Source organism: Lissotriton vulgaris, chromosome 2_1 (genome assembly GCF_964263255.1).
Source record: "Lissotriton vulgaris chromosome 2_1, aLisVul1.2, whole genome shotgun sequence".
Lineage (NCBI taxonomy): Eukaryota > Metazoa > Chordata > Amphibia > Caudata > Salamandridae > Lissotriton > Lissotriton vulgaris.
In genome coordinates, this window is record NC_141687.1 from 237,637,531 (window position 1) to 237,653,007 (window position 15,477).

General features: G+C 43.5%; 1 protein-coding gene across 2 annotated transcripts in view; it reads right to left on the minus strand.

Annotated features, from left to right (window-relative positions):
- WSB1 (WD repeat and SOCS box containing 1) overlaps positions 1-15,477 on the minus strand; it is a 38,210-nt gene that overhangs the window by 10,896 nt on the left and 11,837 nt on the right. For both annotated transcript variants that reach the window (XM_086954819.1, XM_086954821.1), the window contains exons 5-7: positions 9,821-9,952; positions 6,420-6,520; positions 1,998-2,170 (exon numbers count right to left, since the gene is read on the minus strand). In XM_086954819.1, coding sequence (XP_086810945.1) covers positions 1,998-2,170; positions 6,420-6,520; positions 9,821-9,952 — 406 coding nt within the window. The remainder of the gene's footprint in view (positions 1-1,997; positions 2,171-6,419; positions 6,521-9,820; positions 9,953-15,477) is intronic.

A 15,477-nucleotide genomic window follows, 5' to 3' on the forward strand; every position in this document is an offset into this window, starting at 1 on the left:
GCAGAGAGGCTGTGCAATGTGAGTATTTTTGTTGATATGGACCTTGGTTTAGCATGGCACAAGATGGGAAGGTGAATACAGCTTCCTCAAGCAGTGAAGTGTAGTGGCTGCATTCCTGAGGGTGGAAGCATATACACTGAAGTGAGGGAGGATGGCGAAAGGGAGGTCTTTAAAATTCCAAGAGTGATCGCAGATTAAAGTTTCCTGTGCACTGTCATTTGACTGATGCTCGGGGAGAAAGGTAAGTCAGGAGATTACGCTAAGGGTAAAAGGTTTCTAGACCGGGCCAGATTGGTGGCCTTTCCCAGATAACTATTTCAGGAAGGTTGTAAAGAGACTGCAGCGGCAGCCATTAGTATGGCCATGTTGATACACGTGCTTGAAGCTGGTACCACCCCAACTGCTGCGAGTTGCACAAAGGGAGTGTCTTCACTACAGCCAGAAAAGGACAAATGAATGGAGTCCACCTAAAACCGGGTCCAGAAACACACAGTGGTTGAACATACTGTTTGGAAAGAGACTAAACGAGCTCACTTGGTTCCAGATGCAAGCTGCTTCAATGACCAAGGAGGGGAGCGCTCTATAGAGAACTCAAAATGCTGATGGAGACCACTGCTGCAAAGTTTCCAAGTCTGCCAGAGGTCAGGAAATAATCTAAAGCTTGTTCAACTTTCAGGGCAATCGGAGGATCTGGCAAGTGCCTATAAGCCTGCCTGCTCAGAGGGAAGGGAAGGGGTGTTCCCGGCCCTGCAGGAGGAAAAACCCAGTCGTGTTCCCAGTATGTGGAACACCCAAACAAAGGAGGCTGTCATTCAGAACCCACACCAGTGTTTAAATCAAAACGATCAGAGCTACTACAACCGTGTTTTCTGTAAACAATTAACACAGGGCCTGAGAGCCTACCTTGAACTTAAAACACACCACACAGCTTACCATAGAAGCATAGGATTTCCCATATTAACTCAAGACCACATGACCTGACCTACATGTTGAAATCACATGGTGATCACTCGTGTCCATGTACCAGTGGTGTGTGTATGCCCTGCAATACCCCTTGAGGTATCAAACATGGAGGAGCCTCCTATGAACACGGAAACAAAAACTAGAAGTGGTGTAGTGTCTAGCGGGAACCTGTAGCAGGGCACACTAAGCCCCGTATTAAACCACATTAGCATGTTTAAAAGTAATCATATTTTAAGACACTCACTGGCCTCGCCAGTGAATTTCTGTATGTGACGGTAGTTGGTTAAGTTCAGGAGTCACCCCCACCTCCCTGAGAGGCCTTTTACTGCTCACTACCCTCAGAGTCAAGTGTACAAGACTGTACTTGACCCAGTTAGCAAAAACATAGGACGGGCCCCAGGGGCAAATGACCCCTACACCATAATTGTGGCCCAGTAGCTTCCGTCTGCCCGCTTTCCAAAACCAGGTACAATTTGTGGCATGTACTATATAAATTGTCGCCATACTCTTTCCAGTCTGAAGTTATGTAGAATCGTTTACAGTGAGTGTTAATGTTGGTCACATTTAGCTTGCCATGAGTGTTAGGAAAATAAACATCTTTGTTTATATTAACCTGTTCCTCACTTTTGTACGATTTACCAGCAAATTGCTGATTAACCAAGAGACAAATTTTATTTACTCAGAGCTCTACTATTCTATGGAACAAAGTCCTTAAAATGACTGGCTCTACAAGAGGAACCTTAGCAGCAGACTTTAAACAGATGACGTAGCAATGGGGTGGACCAGTAATTTAAATATATGAAGGAAAAAAACGATCACTTGATGCTGCTTAAGCAATCTAATTAGAGACCGCAGTTAAATTAACACGAACCTGTTTTACCAGTACCAAAATTGGGAATGTAATTTTTTTTAAATACGGAAGCTGAATAATTTTGCAAGTAACACAATACCTCAAACAGACATGGTTTGTAAACTGTCTCTTAACAGTTTATCACAATAAATAAACAGTTTCAAATGGTTAGAGGTTTACTTACCCAAATTCGAAGAGAATGCTGCCAGTATGGGGATCCCAAACATAAACTCGAGTGTCGTAAGATGCAGTAGCTAACAAAGCCCCATCAGGGGAGAACTCACAGGATACAACATCATTGTGATGACCTTCTAGCTTACGGATCATGGTGTATTTGTCCATATCCCAAAGAAAAACCTGCAAAGTAAAATAGTTTGTTAAAGCATCACTCTTGATTTCATAAGAAAAAACAAACTTATTACTGCAAACGCCATTTGACGAAAGTTCAATTAACTTAAATTATGGAATATGCTCAGTGTCATATCCGATGATATTAAATCTACTATATCTAAGCAAACGCATGCTGTCTTTTAAAGGTTAATGGCATACAAGATTTACAATTTAAAAATTAAAAAGGCCATATCGATCAAATTACGAAATTAAAAAAAAACATTCCAGTAATAAAAATAGTTTTATATGTCCATATAAAGAAATTGCTAAGTAATAACTCATGTGAACTATCAATTTAAAAAGTATGTAAACAGAAAATAAAGTTAACATTATTACTCCGGTTGTATCCCCTGAGAGAGATTAAGTTCACTTGTTTACAATAGGCCTGGTCACCAACGTGATTCTAGGAAGAAAAACAGATACTGCAAGACAAGAGAATTTTCACAGCCAAAAGCAAAAACCTTCGGCAAACAAAGCACATTTGCAAATACATATTTAGTGTTATTTTATAAATAAAACTCAATGCATTCATATGAAAGTAACTATCAAAAGGGTCAATGTTTTAAAAAACTGGAACCGAGTGCAGAATATAGATTTGAAGATAAATCATGACATGGAAAGGGGTGGTTACTCTTTATAGAGTCACTGCACATTTAATGTAATTTAGGTTCCAGTAAAGCTTAGAAAGTAACAGGACAAGCGAAGTTCTAATAAAAAAAGTTAAACTGAACCAGCTTGTGTTCGCACCACATGGGAGGTGACCGATAAACTAAATTAAACCCTCAAATACCCTTATATAAAACCCCATTTAAGAGTGTGTAAAACATGTAATTATACAATTCAAACCCCGACTCAAGATGCACATAAAACAGAACATACATTAATCATGAATTAGAGACACAACTTTATAAAAATAATTTAGAAAAAAAAAGCAGAAAGTGGACATCAACCAGCACCTGCGTACGTACAGTACACCTTGCCGCCGAATGCAAGGTTACTTCGTCCTATGGCAAAGCTCGTCCCCAGCCTGGTAGCCAGAGATGTCACTCTTTCTGCCCGGCTAACACCACTGTGCGCCAGTGCACGGTGCCAGCTTAACCTCAATCACACCCATTTTGCTGCCACCACCTGGGACAGGGAAAGCAAGAAGCTTATGGAAAACACACAGCCTGAAATGTGATGTATACATCCTAATCTGTTCATATTTTGCCTACTCGTATACGACTACTTTTTATCTATCAATTCATAAACAAATATCATGGTATTCAAAGTTTTTTTTTTTTTTAAACTAACATTTCGCCCCAGTAAAACTTTAAAACAATGAGTGGAAGAACGCATATCCATTACACGAAATAATTTGATCCCGCCCAATTCATAAGTAAAAAAAAAAAAACTACCATTATACATAGAGTGCATATTTTGTTCAAACTGAACTGCGAACTTCTATAACTGCCTGACATTCAGGGTTTGTCAAGGTCAGTCAAATAGACAAAGCAGCAGAACTACCAAAAATATCCAGTCTGAAGTTGCCTGCGTTACTATTGTCCTGTGCTCGACATGTTCAACCATTGAGAACTGATGTGACGAGGGGTGAGGAATGTGAATTTCAAGCTTAAATATTTGCCAACATGCATACTCATCCCTTTGTTCGGGCAACGCCGAGGTACCTTTAGTAATTCACTGACCCAGGTTCACAGATTTTGATCACATTTGGAAACGGGTCAATCTGCGGATAAAACCAGTATTTGAGGCACTACGAAGAGTCCACAAAGGTGAAATGGATAGCAAACCCCCACATTTGGCAGTATGAAATTTGTAATATTGGGGACGGAACACTTAAAACTGCATTAGACTGAGTGCAAGAAATTAATTGTGCACTCAGGACTAGCTTAATTGGCTGACAAGTTAATTGAAGTTACACTTCCTCGGAAAATAGAAGGAACATTCATTTCGAAATAACATTTTCGGTGACAAGAACATACAAGACTAGGTGTTGGGGCCAAGAGGTAAACAGAAGAAAGTTCACGCTTTTGGTTGAACGTTTACTACAGGCTTCTGTCAAATGCTCACGGGTTAAGGGAAAAGTATGGTTTGGGCTACTCAGAAAAAAACTTACAATTATTCTAACACCACGCATCAACTAGAGATGTTGTGTTGGTTTGCACCACCCTGTGTGATACCCTGGTGAGGTATAACATTCTGGCTGGAGATACGACTACAGAAGGTGGCGTGGGTAGAGATCACTGAAGAACATGTGGGCAAAGTGACCATGTTTTGGAAGAAATATTAATTGAACAGTTATCATACAGACTACCCAATTGGGTCATGCATCTGGAAATCAATATATGTGGTCTCTGCGCAACGGGAGAAAAACCCTCAAGTAGAACAGGCCTTTTATTTTCAAAGTGCTAAGTGATTATCAGTTTAACACTTTAAAAGTTAGGCAAATGGAAGCCAAGCACACTGAGATTACAGAGACCCACGAAAACTTGGGGTCTCAGGAGGAGGAAAAAACTGGGCGGTATAGCATAGCAATGGTTAACGTAAGCAGCATAGCAATAGTTAACGTAAGCAGCAATTACCACCATTGCTACAAAGAACCATGCAAGGTTTTGATACAGTAAGCATCTGGAGATCACTAGTAAGAGCAATTTGAGGCAAAGACTACCAGCTAGGCCCTTAAATTCAAAGGGGGCATTTGAGTCGGCAGTACTGGAAAGAAACTAGGTGTTGAGACAAGTACCTTCAGAGACTAGCAATTAACTGCTGAAATCGCATAGCTCCCTCTACGAACCATCTATAGATCAAAAATGTACAGGACACTCAAGAAGGAAACTTATGAGTTTAGGGCACAAAGTGTTGAATCAAAATCAGCCTGGAACAAAATTAAATGTTTATCACTGCTACAATATTCAAGTGCCAGGCTCAATGTGTTGATAGATTGCCCTATACTAGTCATGTCGAGGTAAGAGAAAACGATTATGGTATTTAATACTGCATTCTAAAGGTTTGAAACCGTGAAGAGAGCATGACTGGTATAAAGCCCATACATAACTAGTACTGGTGCACATTCTGTGACCCTTCATTTCGCCACGCTCGATTTACTTGGGCTGCACACACAAACTGGTTAAACCAAATTCACCTCTAGCATAATGGTTAGACAAATAAAGGATCTAAAGCCTAGAGTTAGAACTCTGCCACCCAATCTCTTGCGATGAAGATACCTTGCTTCAAAGGAATGTGTATGCATGGTTGAAAAAAAATTCCATGCCATAATTGCATGAGAACCCAATGGTTGACAGTCAGAGCTGGATGCAATAGAACTATAGTCTAAATTCTCAATGTCTAGAATCGAGTAAAAACATACACCTGCATTTTAATGAATTATGAGGTCATTAAACCGTTTCACCACAAACCAGTTTTAAAACTGGATAGGATCAAAATCAATTTTCAGTGGTGGGAGGTCAAAAAAATGAATACATACAATTAAACACTAATCAAGAGCCTTGGCCATACCAAAGATAAATGAGCCCACTTTTCATTGCAATAACTTAAAATTAAAAGGTTGTTAAAAATTAAACCTGGGTCGCCAACATGAAATAGTAACACAGCCAATAAGTATGTACATTATGTAAATATGGGGTAGTACTGCTGTTTTCAGAATTTTTAAAAAACGGACTGTCAAAAAAATATAAATAGGCTTGATTTACATTGGCCAAATTGAATAAAAGTTTTTTTTTTTACAAACCAAATCCCAAATAAGTGATAAGTATGACTTTACACACAGTTGCCACTATCTGGAACGTCAAGTTATCTTTAAAGCTACACCCAGTCTTCCTACATGAATGGAAGACGACATACAGGCCACAAAGCATATTCCGGTAAGTGAAGGTAGTTGAACTGACCAAAAGCATAAAACAGGATTTTTTTTCGCATTTCCCAATTGAAGAAGGTGGGTATTCAGAGACTCACAGAACGGTGCTTAGGCAAGGGCAGAACCTTGGACTTCACATAAGCGTCCAAATAAGATTGTAATGGATTTAAATGTGCTTAATTCCTAATACACTGCAACCTTTTAGAGTTCAGGCAATACAAAATGCAACATTTAGTTATTTGCATCATGCAGTTTGCAAGCTAGTTTTCATGACACTGAGCACAGAATTTGCACATACTGCAAAGTTTCGCACGTATAAGATCAAAGTACAATAACACCTACTGCTTTTCCAGCTCCAACAGAACACAGAACGGACGAGTCTGGGGAAAAGGCACAGCAGTAGACCCAGTTCTGGTGCCCTCGCAATACTTTCATCATGTTTCCTGCAAAAAAAAAAAAAAAAAACATTTTTTTTTAACATCCAATCATACGGCAAATTTGTAATGGTCAAAGTAAAGTATTACCATTCAAGAAAACTATCAAAGAGAAACAATACAACAAAAAACTAGCAATCTAACCCTCCCGTGCTTCAGTACGTGTATAAACTATTATTAGTAACACCATCAAAATAATCACTGCTTAAAGAGGCATCTAAACTATGAGATAACGCTTACATAAAAAATGCAACTAATTCCTTCAAGTTATTTTACATTACATGTGCACAATACCCACAGGAATCTGCTACAATACACAACAAAACCTCTATATAGTACAATGATGGGACTGAATCCCAAATAGCCACCCCTCCCACTCCCCCAAAATCAATTTTGGCCGCTATTTTGTACAGGAAGCAGTTGCATAAAATCCCAATATTGCACAGGGATCTGTGCAATAGGGAAATATTGCATGATTTTCTAAGAAACACTGGTTTCATCATAAGGGAAGTCACAACCAGCTTGTCAACCAGCTCTTGTCCGACCAGACATAGGAATTACAAGTCCAGGCCCATTGACATCTCCGGGGAAACCTGGAACACTATACTTTCCATTTTCAGCTACAAATCCACGAAGGCGGCCTATACTTGACACAGCAGCTCCTGGTTAGTAGTGCATGCGTTTCTACGACATCTCAATTCTTTTGCTGTTGCGGTGCACTGCTGATGACGTCACGTGTTGCATCGCTCATGACATGGTCGGTGGCATCACTCGTGGCATCACTGATGACACCATCCAGTGAATGTGTGTCTTGCTAAAAATAAATATGTTTTATATATGTATATGTAAAGGTCGATGGAAGAATAAATGTTTAAAAAAGTGTCTTAATGGATGTTTTAAAAAAAAAATGATTTGTTAACTGGCTTATTAAGTGTATCTTCGTGAATACATATATTAGCAAGTATTGTTTAAATATTTAAATGTTTGTATCAGTGTTTCACTTTGTGTATAAGTGGCTGCATGGGTTGGTGAGTAGCTACATGTGTGTATATGTGTTATTAGATGTTTTTTTAGTATCAGTATGAGTGTCTGTATGGTTTGGTTGGAGTGTTACTTAGCACATAGATGCATCAATGACTAACTCACTGTTTGTATGTGTTTTGAAGACAGCATATGTGCAGGACTGTATGGGTGGAAGAGTGTGTATATGTGTGTGTTACTGAGTGAATGACTGTCTCACTAGTGTCTTTATGAGTAACTACATATGTTTTAATCTAGTATATGTGAGTATTGATGTATATAAGTGAGTATATATGAGAGTGAGAGATTGAGAGAGTTCCTGTTTAAAAAAGTATGTGTTTCTATAGGTGATTGTTTAAGAGAGTAAGTATGTGTAAGTTGCGGGCGGTCGTGTTCCATCTTGGCTCCCGGCTCCGGCGCTGCCCGGGAGCCTGGATTGGCGGTTCCCCAGTGGCCCGGGGGCTGTATTCGGCACCCACAGGAATCGGAAGGTGCAGGACACCTTCGGGGCTGCTCCGATCGCCCCTGGCGCCGCGGTAGCTAGATCTGGAGGAGACGCGAGTGGAGGACGGCCGCGGGAAAAATGGCGGCCGGAGCGCGGAGGACCTCAACTATCTACGAGAGGTACGCTGATGGGCTGACGGGCGCAATCTGAGGAACGCAGGGGCTGCCTCTATCTCAAGATAGTCTCCGGGGGCCTCTGTAGCGGCAAAACACCGAGGGTGGCCACGGCTAGAATCTGCCTTCCCCCGCCTGCCTGACTCTAAAATGGCGGCCCGATGTGACTCCCAGCCAACGATCGGCGCCTTTGCCTGCTTGCTGGACTATCTGGCCCCAGCGCTTGCTGCCACTCCCTGGGGCGACTCAGCATGCTCTCTCTGGGGCTCTTGCCTGCGGGGGTGAGCCATCCTCATGTATCCCTTGGCGGTGAACTCTCCTACATCTGCCTCTGCGATCTGCCACCCGATGACAACATCCCGGGTGGTAGGATCGCTGGCTGCTCGCTGTTTCCGCCCGCAACAGACGTCAGAATGGGGTCAGAAATGTGCCCCTCCCCACCCCCCTCACTGACCACGCTGCCTCGCGCATAAGGTGCCCGACTCCAAGATGGCGCCCTGGGGGACACTCTTCCGATGACCGGCGGACACAGGAGACACAGGCTCCAGGGACACGAACGCATGCCAGGGGAACCTTTGCCTAAACCTAACTTTGTTGCCTTCCATTTCTGCCTGGGCGCCGGGGGTCTTTCTCCCCTGACCCTCCTCTGGTCTCCGGATTGAACTCCCCTGCCCAGCTCCTCTTGATCTATGTGGCTGCGACTTTGCTGCGGACTGCCTGTCCCCCCCCCCCCCCTGGACCTGCTGGCTATGCTAGCCCTCTCTCTGAACCTTCGGACTCGGACCTTCACGCTCCCCCGCCATTATCTCTATAGGACGTGCCTCTTCTACCAACGTTTTTCGTCCACCATTTTAGTGACCTCTCACTGTCCTTCTGACTTTCCTACCGTCTCTCTTACTGCCTTTGACCAGTATAGGCCTAGAGTATATCCATTTGTATCTCCCCCTCTTGTGATTCTACCTCTTGTACATTTGCAATTTTTCTCTTTCTATTTGCACCTTTCGTATGGGCCTAGAGTATATCCATTTGTATCTCCTCCTCTTGTGATTCTATCTCTTGTACATTTGCAATTTTTTTCTTTTCCATTTGCACCTTTTGTAACGCGTGTGATCCTAGGTCAGCTGAAATTCCTGGAGCCTAGTCCCGGCAGCTCGACGACTTTCGGAGGGCTGGATGAGGTCCCCCGCCACACGGCGGAGGAGGGCACTGGACATCGAATGCTGTCTTATGTAAACCGCTCTGATAACATAAACGGGTCAAGATCCTGAAATGTGCAATGTAACTGATTCTATGTAAACTGCTGTGACAATATGTAACGGAACTGGTGCTATGTAAAGCGCTCTGATAACCTTATCGGTTCAAGTTCGCGCTATAGAAAACTCTAAAAATAAATAAATAAATAAATAAACAAACGACTCTGCATAGATTTACTATCATCGGTGTAGTTGGGATTATGTGACAATAGAGGACCAAGTGATATGACCAGTTTACTTGAATTATTCAGCATAAGGCAAATTATGTCCCACATTCCCCGAGTATACTGATCTACTTTCAAGCTCAGGAGCATGATTTCCATCACCAAATTTCTTTCTTTCCATGCTCAGACAAAAACGCTTACATCAAAAACAACCCTACTGCGAAATCAGAGAAATTATTTTTTGGGAAGCATACCATCATCTTTTAGGTCCCAAACTCGTAGAGTTTTGTCTCGTGAAGCAGACACTAAAATCAAGCTACCATCTGGGGCAAAGGTTAAATCTCGGACTACTTCAGTGTGATCCATCAGGTTAAGGAGGAGTTTTCCTAAGGGGAAAAAAAGATGCAAAGAATATCATTGATAACTTTATTTCGACCACTGTGGGCCATAAAAGTACATGTTAAAACACAAGATAAAACTTTAAAATCCATTTTAAAGTTAGGAACACATTTCATATATATACCACATAATTTACATCAAAGACAACAAAAAACGCTCCTAGCTAAAAATAGAATTAAACCATCTAAGTAGTTATCAAAGTGATTCATGGCTATCTTAAAGGCCTTAAAACTAAAATCAAGTCATAAAAGTTCTGCGCTTAATCCACATGCCATGCAGAAAACGGGAAACGGCAAAAACAACCGGTGGCTGGGTGTCGTATCCAAGTACTCTAAGCGCATGCTCGTATTGGCGAAAACACAGATTCCTGCAGATCGGTTTATTCCACCTATTACGAGACAGCCCATAAGCTGGACAGAAGAAATATACATGACTTACATTTTCTACTGGGTGTTCACACGCCAGCCACTCTGTACTTTTATTTACCTCCCATTTGTAGGTCAATGGCCTTAGTGGTAAGCTACCCATTCTTAATTGTAAATACAGCTTCCTAGCTTGGGCTGGGGAGATCATGTCTAGAAATTCCTCCTTATATTCTGTTTTTATGTCGAGAAATTCACTGGTCATTCTCCCTACTGCCGTACTAGCATGCAGGGCCAACAAATTATTATACCTAAACCTTTTTACCAGGTCAGTTCTGGAATAAGCCAGAGAAGCTGACTAAGGAGATTCCCATAACCCAGGGACATCAAGCCGTACACACAGATCCTTGATATGCGATAACCACGTAATTTTCCTTTACCTCAAAGCCACCATACCTCCTGGAACTCTGCACGATATGGTGCGAGCTCTAGGACAGACCAAAATCTTCTCCAATAAGTTAAAGGCCTCAGGGAAACCTCATCCACAGGGAATAACCCATGGTCAAATCTTAATGGGACCAATGGGGTACTGACGGGTAGGGCAAATAGCTCTCATATAAATGTTAAACCCTTACCAAACTTTTAGGCCGACAATGTCCCCATAATTCTGCCCCGTATAGTGCGGCTGCTCTGGCTTGTACCCTGTATATTTCAATAACAGGGGCAGCCGGCTTAAATGGAGAGGTTATGTACTTTTTGGATAGCCCACCCAGAGTCTGCGTTAGTTTCAGTGAGGATTTCGTTATTTGTGCATCCCACCCCAGATGTTCCTCGAGAGTAATTCCTAAATAATCAAATGTCTTGACTCTCTCAAGAGGTGTGCCGTTCAGGGCATGGTTAGGTCGCGTTTGCCGGGGGGGGGGGGGGGGGGGGGATAAAAAAAATCAAATTTTGTTTTGGCCAGGAAGATTTCTAATCCACTTAGGGCTCAAAACTCTGCAAATCCATCAAGGATGCGTTGGATGCCAGTGGCTGTTCGAGACAGCAGTAGAGTGTTGTCCGCAAACATTAGTGCGGGCACTCTTCCTGTGGCTGGTCTTGGGGCATCCAAATCTTTTATGGCTAAAAGGTGTTTAACAAGCCCATTTATATACAGACAAGAGAGAGTAGGGGCCAGCACAGCAGTAGACCCCCTTTGCACTGGAAAACGTGCAGACAATTCTCCCGCTTTTCCACATATAACCTGGGCAAAATTTCCTGTATGGAGCCTGATCAATACTCCCAGGAGGTAATGCAGCATACCAAGGTCATGAAGAACTCTCCACCGCTTGTCCCTGGGGACCAAATCAAACGTGGCCCGCAGGTCCACAAAAATGAGGTAGAGGCTGCCACCCTCCACACTCACTGTTTTCCAGAAAAGGACCTGCAGGCGGAAGATCTGGTCAATGGTGGAAATACCAGATCTGAAGCCCGCTTGCAAATTACTTAAGATCCAGTTTTCCCCTTCCCATAGCTGAATCCTATCCAGGAGTATCCTCCCAAATACCTTCTGTGGGATATTAGGCTAATGGGCCTGTAGTTTGAGGGTTGCAGGGGATAGCCTTTTTTAAAAATGTAAACTCTCAGCCCCCGCCATGTCTTAGGTGGATCTGTGCCCATTAGTATTGCATTAAACAAGACAAAAAGGTAAGGGGCCCATATTTTAGGTTCCGACCGAAACAAGTCCCCGGGGATTTTATCAAGCCCCGGGGCTTTGTTGGGTAGTAGCTTAGAAATGGCAATCTCTACTTCCAGAGTCGATATCTCTGGAACCCCCACCCCCCCCCCCCCAGTCGATGCTCATTAGGAGGCTCAGGGACTCCAGATCGGAGTCGCCATTGCTTGGCTCAGCGTAGAGACAACCAAAGTGTTCTTCCCATAGTATTGGGGCTATATTTGGGCTTATAGCGTTCCTCCCACCCCTGCCCTCATTACTAACAATTGCCCAGAAAGATTTGAGGTCTCTGCATTGTAGTGCCTCCCTCAAATCTTCCCACTGTTCCACCTCCCAAGACTTTCTTTCCCTTTCTATAACTTGCTTCTACAGCACCCTTAGGGACTTAATACGAAATTTGTCTTTTACTTTGATAGCTTTGACCAGCTCTCCTTTCAGCTTACGGCATTCAGCAGTATACCAAGGGTGAGTCTTAGCCACATTTGCCTTAAGAGTCTGGAGTGGAAAAAAAAACCTTTAACATTGAGGCTAACTGTTTGTGAATTTCAATGGGCCTATTGTCCATCCCAGCTACAACCCCCTTAGACCTCACCTATGCCATATCACTAAGGAAGGGCAAGACTTGGAGGTAGATTTGGGAACGCCGGTTAGAAGAACCCATAATAGCGGGCCATTTTACTCTCCTCCTGTTATGGAGGAGAAGAGGCTGTGGAGGGGAATCCAGCTCTGGCGTATTGTTTTTCAATCCCCAACTCCCTGGCATCAGGGACATTACCAGGGCATTATGGTCACTATCCAACTGATGATGGATCTTAAAGTCCTGGACCTTGTCCCATGATCTAAATTCGATCAGAATGTAATCTATGATCGAAGAATGGCCCACTATTAACCCCTTCGCTGCTGGCCCGTTTCCGCCGCTGTGCGGTAAACAAATGAACAGGGGCGGGCCATGACGGACCCCAGCCGTCATCAGCACACGAGCACCGTAGTGCATGACGGCTGGGGTTCGGCATCAGCATGCAAGGGGTTAAAAGTCATTACCAGGCCTATCTGATTTTAGTCTGCCATTACAAGGTCTTACTGATAAGGACAGTATAAGGGACATAATTTGGAGTACCAACGGTGTCCATGCTTTTACTATAGGAATTGATGGTTCCGGTATATTCCAATATTTGTTTTCTTTGTCCGGGTCCTCCATACTTCAAGTACTGAGGGGCTCAAACAGTTGAAGTCCCCACCAATATTTATACCAACTTCGGGGTCCAGGGTCCTGACAAATCCCCTCAGTTGATCAATAACCAAAAGACTCCGGACCACTGTGTTGGCCTGGAATAGATGTTAATTATGGCTAGGTGCTTATTCCCTGGAAGTATTAGCAAGACACATAAGATGTCTGGGGAATTAACTGTCACCTGCTTCGCCATAACTCCAAGGTGAGGGACTACCCACGTACTAAGCCCTCCTGACAGTCTCCCTCTTCCCCCTTTTGTTGCAGGAACATTAAATGTTGCAAACCTGCTCTGCTGGTAATCGTCCAGGGCCCACGTCTCCTGCATAAGACCGATATTGTAGTTGTCCATGAACAGACCCCAGTCATCTGATTTTAGTTTATTTTTCAGACCTGAAACATTCCAGGAAAGTATGTTGACACTCCCGTTTTCTTCCCTGTGTATTGGGCTTCTACTTGCACCATAGTCTGGTGATCTGAAAAGACAATCACCCGGCTCGGTCAATGCCTTCCTTTCACCAACGCAGCTGTCTTTCCTTCGACCTATTTCTCTAGCCTTAATACATCCACTTTCCATATCACCTCCTATCCCACTCAGTGAATCACTTCTGGTTTGACTTTTCCTGTCCCCTGTTGTGCCTTCCTCTGCCACAGCTCCTGACAAAAAAAAAGGCGCTTTCTCTCAGTAAAATTAACTTTCACTGCCTGCAAATTCTTACATTCAGCTGTGTAGCAGGGGGGCTTCCTTGGTTTCATTAGTCAGTCTACAGATTCCAGGTTGCTAAATCTGTTCTGTTGGTAAAACGGGTCAAGTGACATTGGGCTATTTAGTGTGCCATTCCTGTTAATATTTCCTGGAAAGTGATTACCCCCCTGGTTGTCAACGCCCATCCAGTTAGTTCCCTCACACTTCTGCTCAAGGCAGTCCTTGCTGTATGTACTTGGGTAAAAATACGTTAGTGGCAGGGTTTTAATAGACCTTATCTGGGCTACCCGACTCCAAATTACAAATATACCCAACTGTCCAGCTATTCCTAAAATTGATCACAAAACAGTCCCCTTCTATATTCTTCCCTCTGGCTCCCACCCAATCTATTCGTCTAGCGAATAAGATTTCACTGGTTCCCCAAATCGGCAGGGGTCTATTACGATTCAGCCAGTAAATACATTTATTTTTAAGGACTCTAATCCTCAACCTTACTCGGGCTCAGTGATGGGACCCCCACAAGGACCACCACATAGGGAACTGACCACATAGGGAACGGACGACGCAGGCAAGGCGGGGCAACTGGGGCCTGCTAGGGCCCAGTGTTCTAGCCCCCTGGCCCGGATTCAGTACCTGCTCTGGTCCTTGGCCATGGCTACTACCTCCTGTCACCCCACTACCCCCGTATTCCTTGTATTAACTGGGGGGCTTGGTGGTACTATCGCTGGCTGGGTAGATTGGTGTATATCTGCTATGGCACTTTGGCCAGATGGTACCCTCTCTATGGTTGTATCCACTGAAGTTATACTCAGAGTACCTATCGGACTTAGGCCTGATGTTCTTGTACCATTACCGGTCATTTCCATGGGCCCCCTAACCGTCCCTCCCACTTTCGGTATACACAGTGATTCAAGGAAAGACAGTCTTTTCTCGATGGAGTCCAGTCTTTTATGGATCGGGAGGCAAGACTCTATAAATATCAGTTCCATTTTGGCCCAGAAGTCCCTTCCTCTCTCCAATGGCGACATGGCTTCATCAACTTCAATGAGTGACTTGTCCGCTCCAAAATGCAGACCATCTAACTCAACCACAGAAGGTTCAGAGTCCTTGGTAAAACGTTTTTGCCTTTAAACGTTTTGCCTTTTAGTGTTCTTATTTATTAGTGCAGCTCCCCCATGCTTCTTTTGGCTGCTTGGTCCGAGACTTTACTGGACACCCCTGGATTGATATCTAAGGCCAATCAAGTAGACTGACCGGATCAGGTGAATCTTGAACTTTTGAGGGGTGCTTCTGGGACGAACTCTGCTGGGGCCCTGTTCACTGGTGGGCTATGCAACATCACTACTACTTCCTTCAAACTATTAGCCTCCCCCACTGGTACGGTATCAGGTCCTGGTTGTGCAACCGGTAATGGCAGTGGGAGTATAGAATCTGGAACCGGAGATAGTGTTGTAGCTATTTGTCCCAGTGAAGACCGCTTGTCAAGAATTTGGTACATAGAT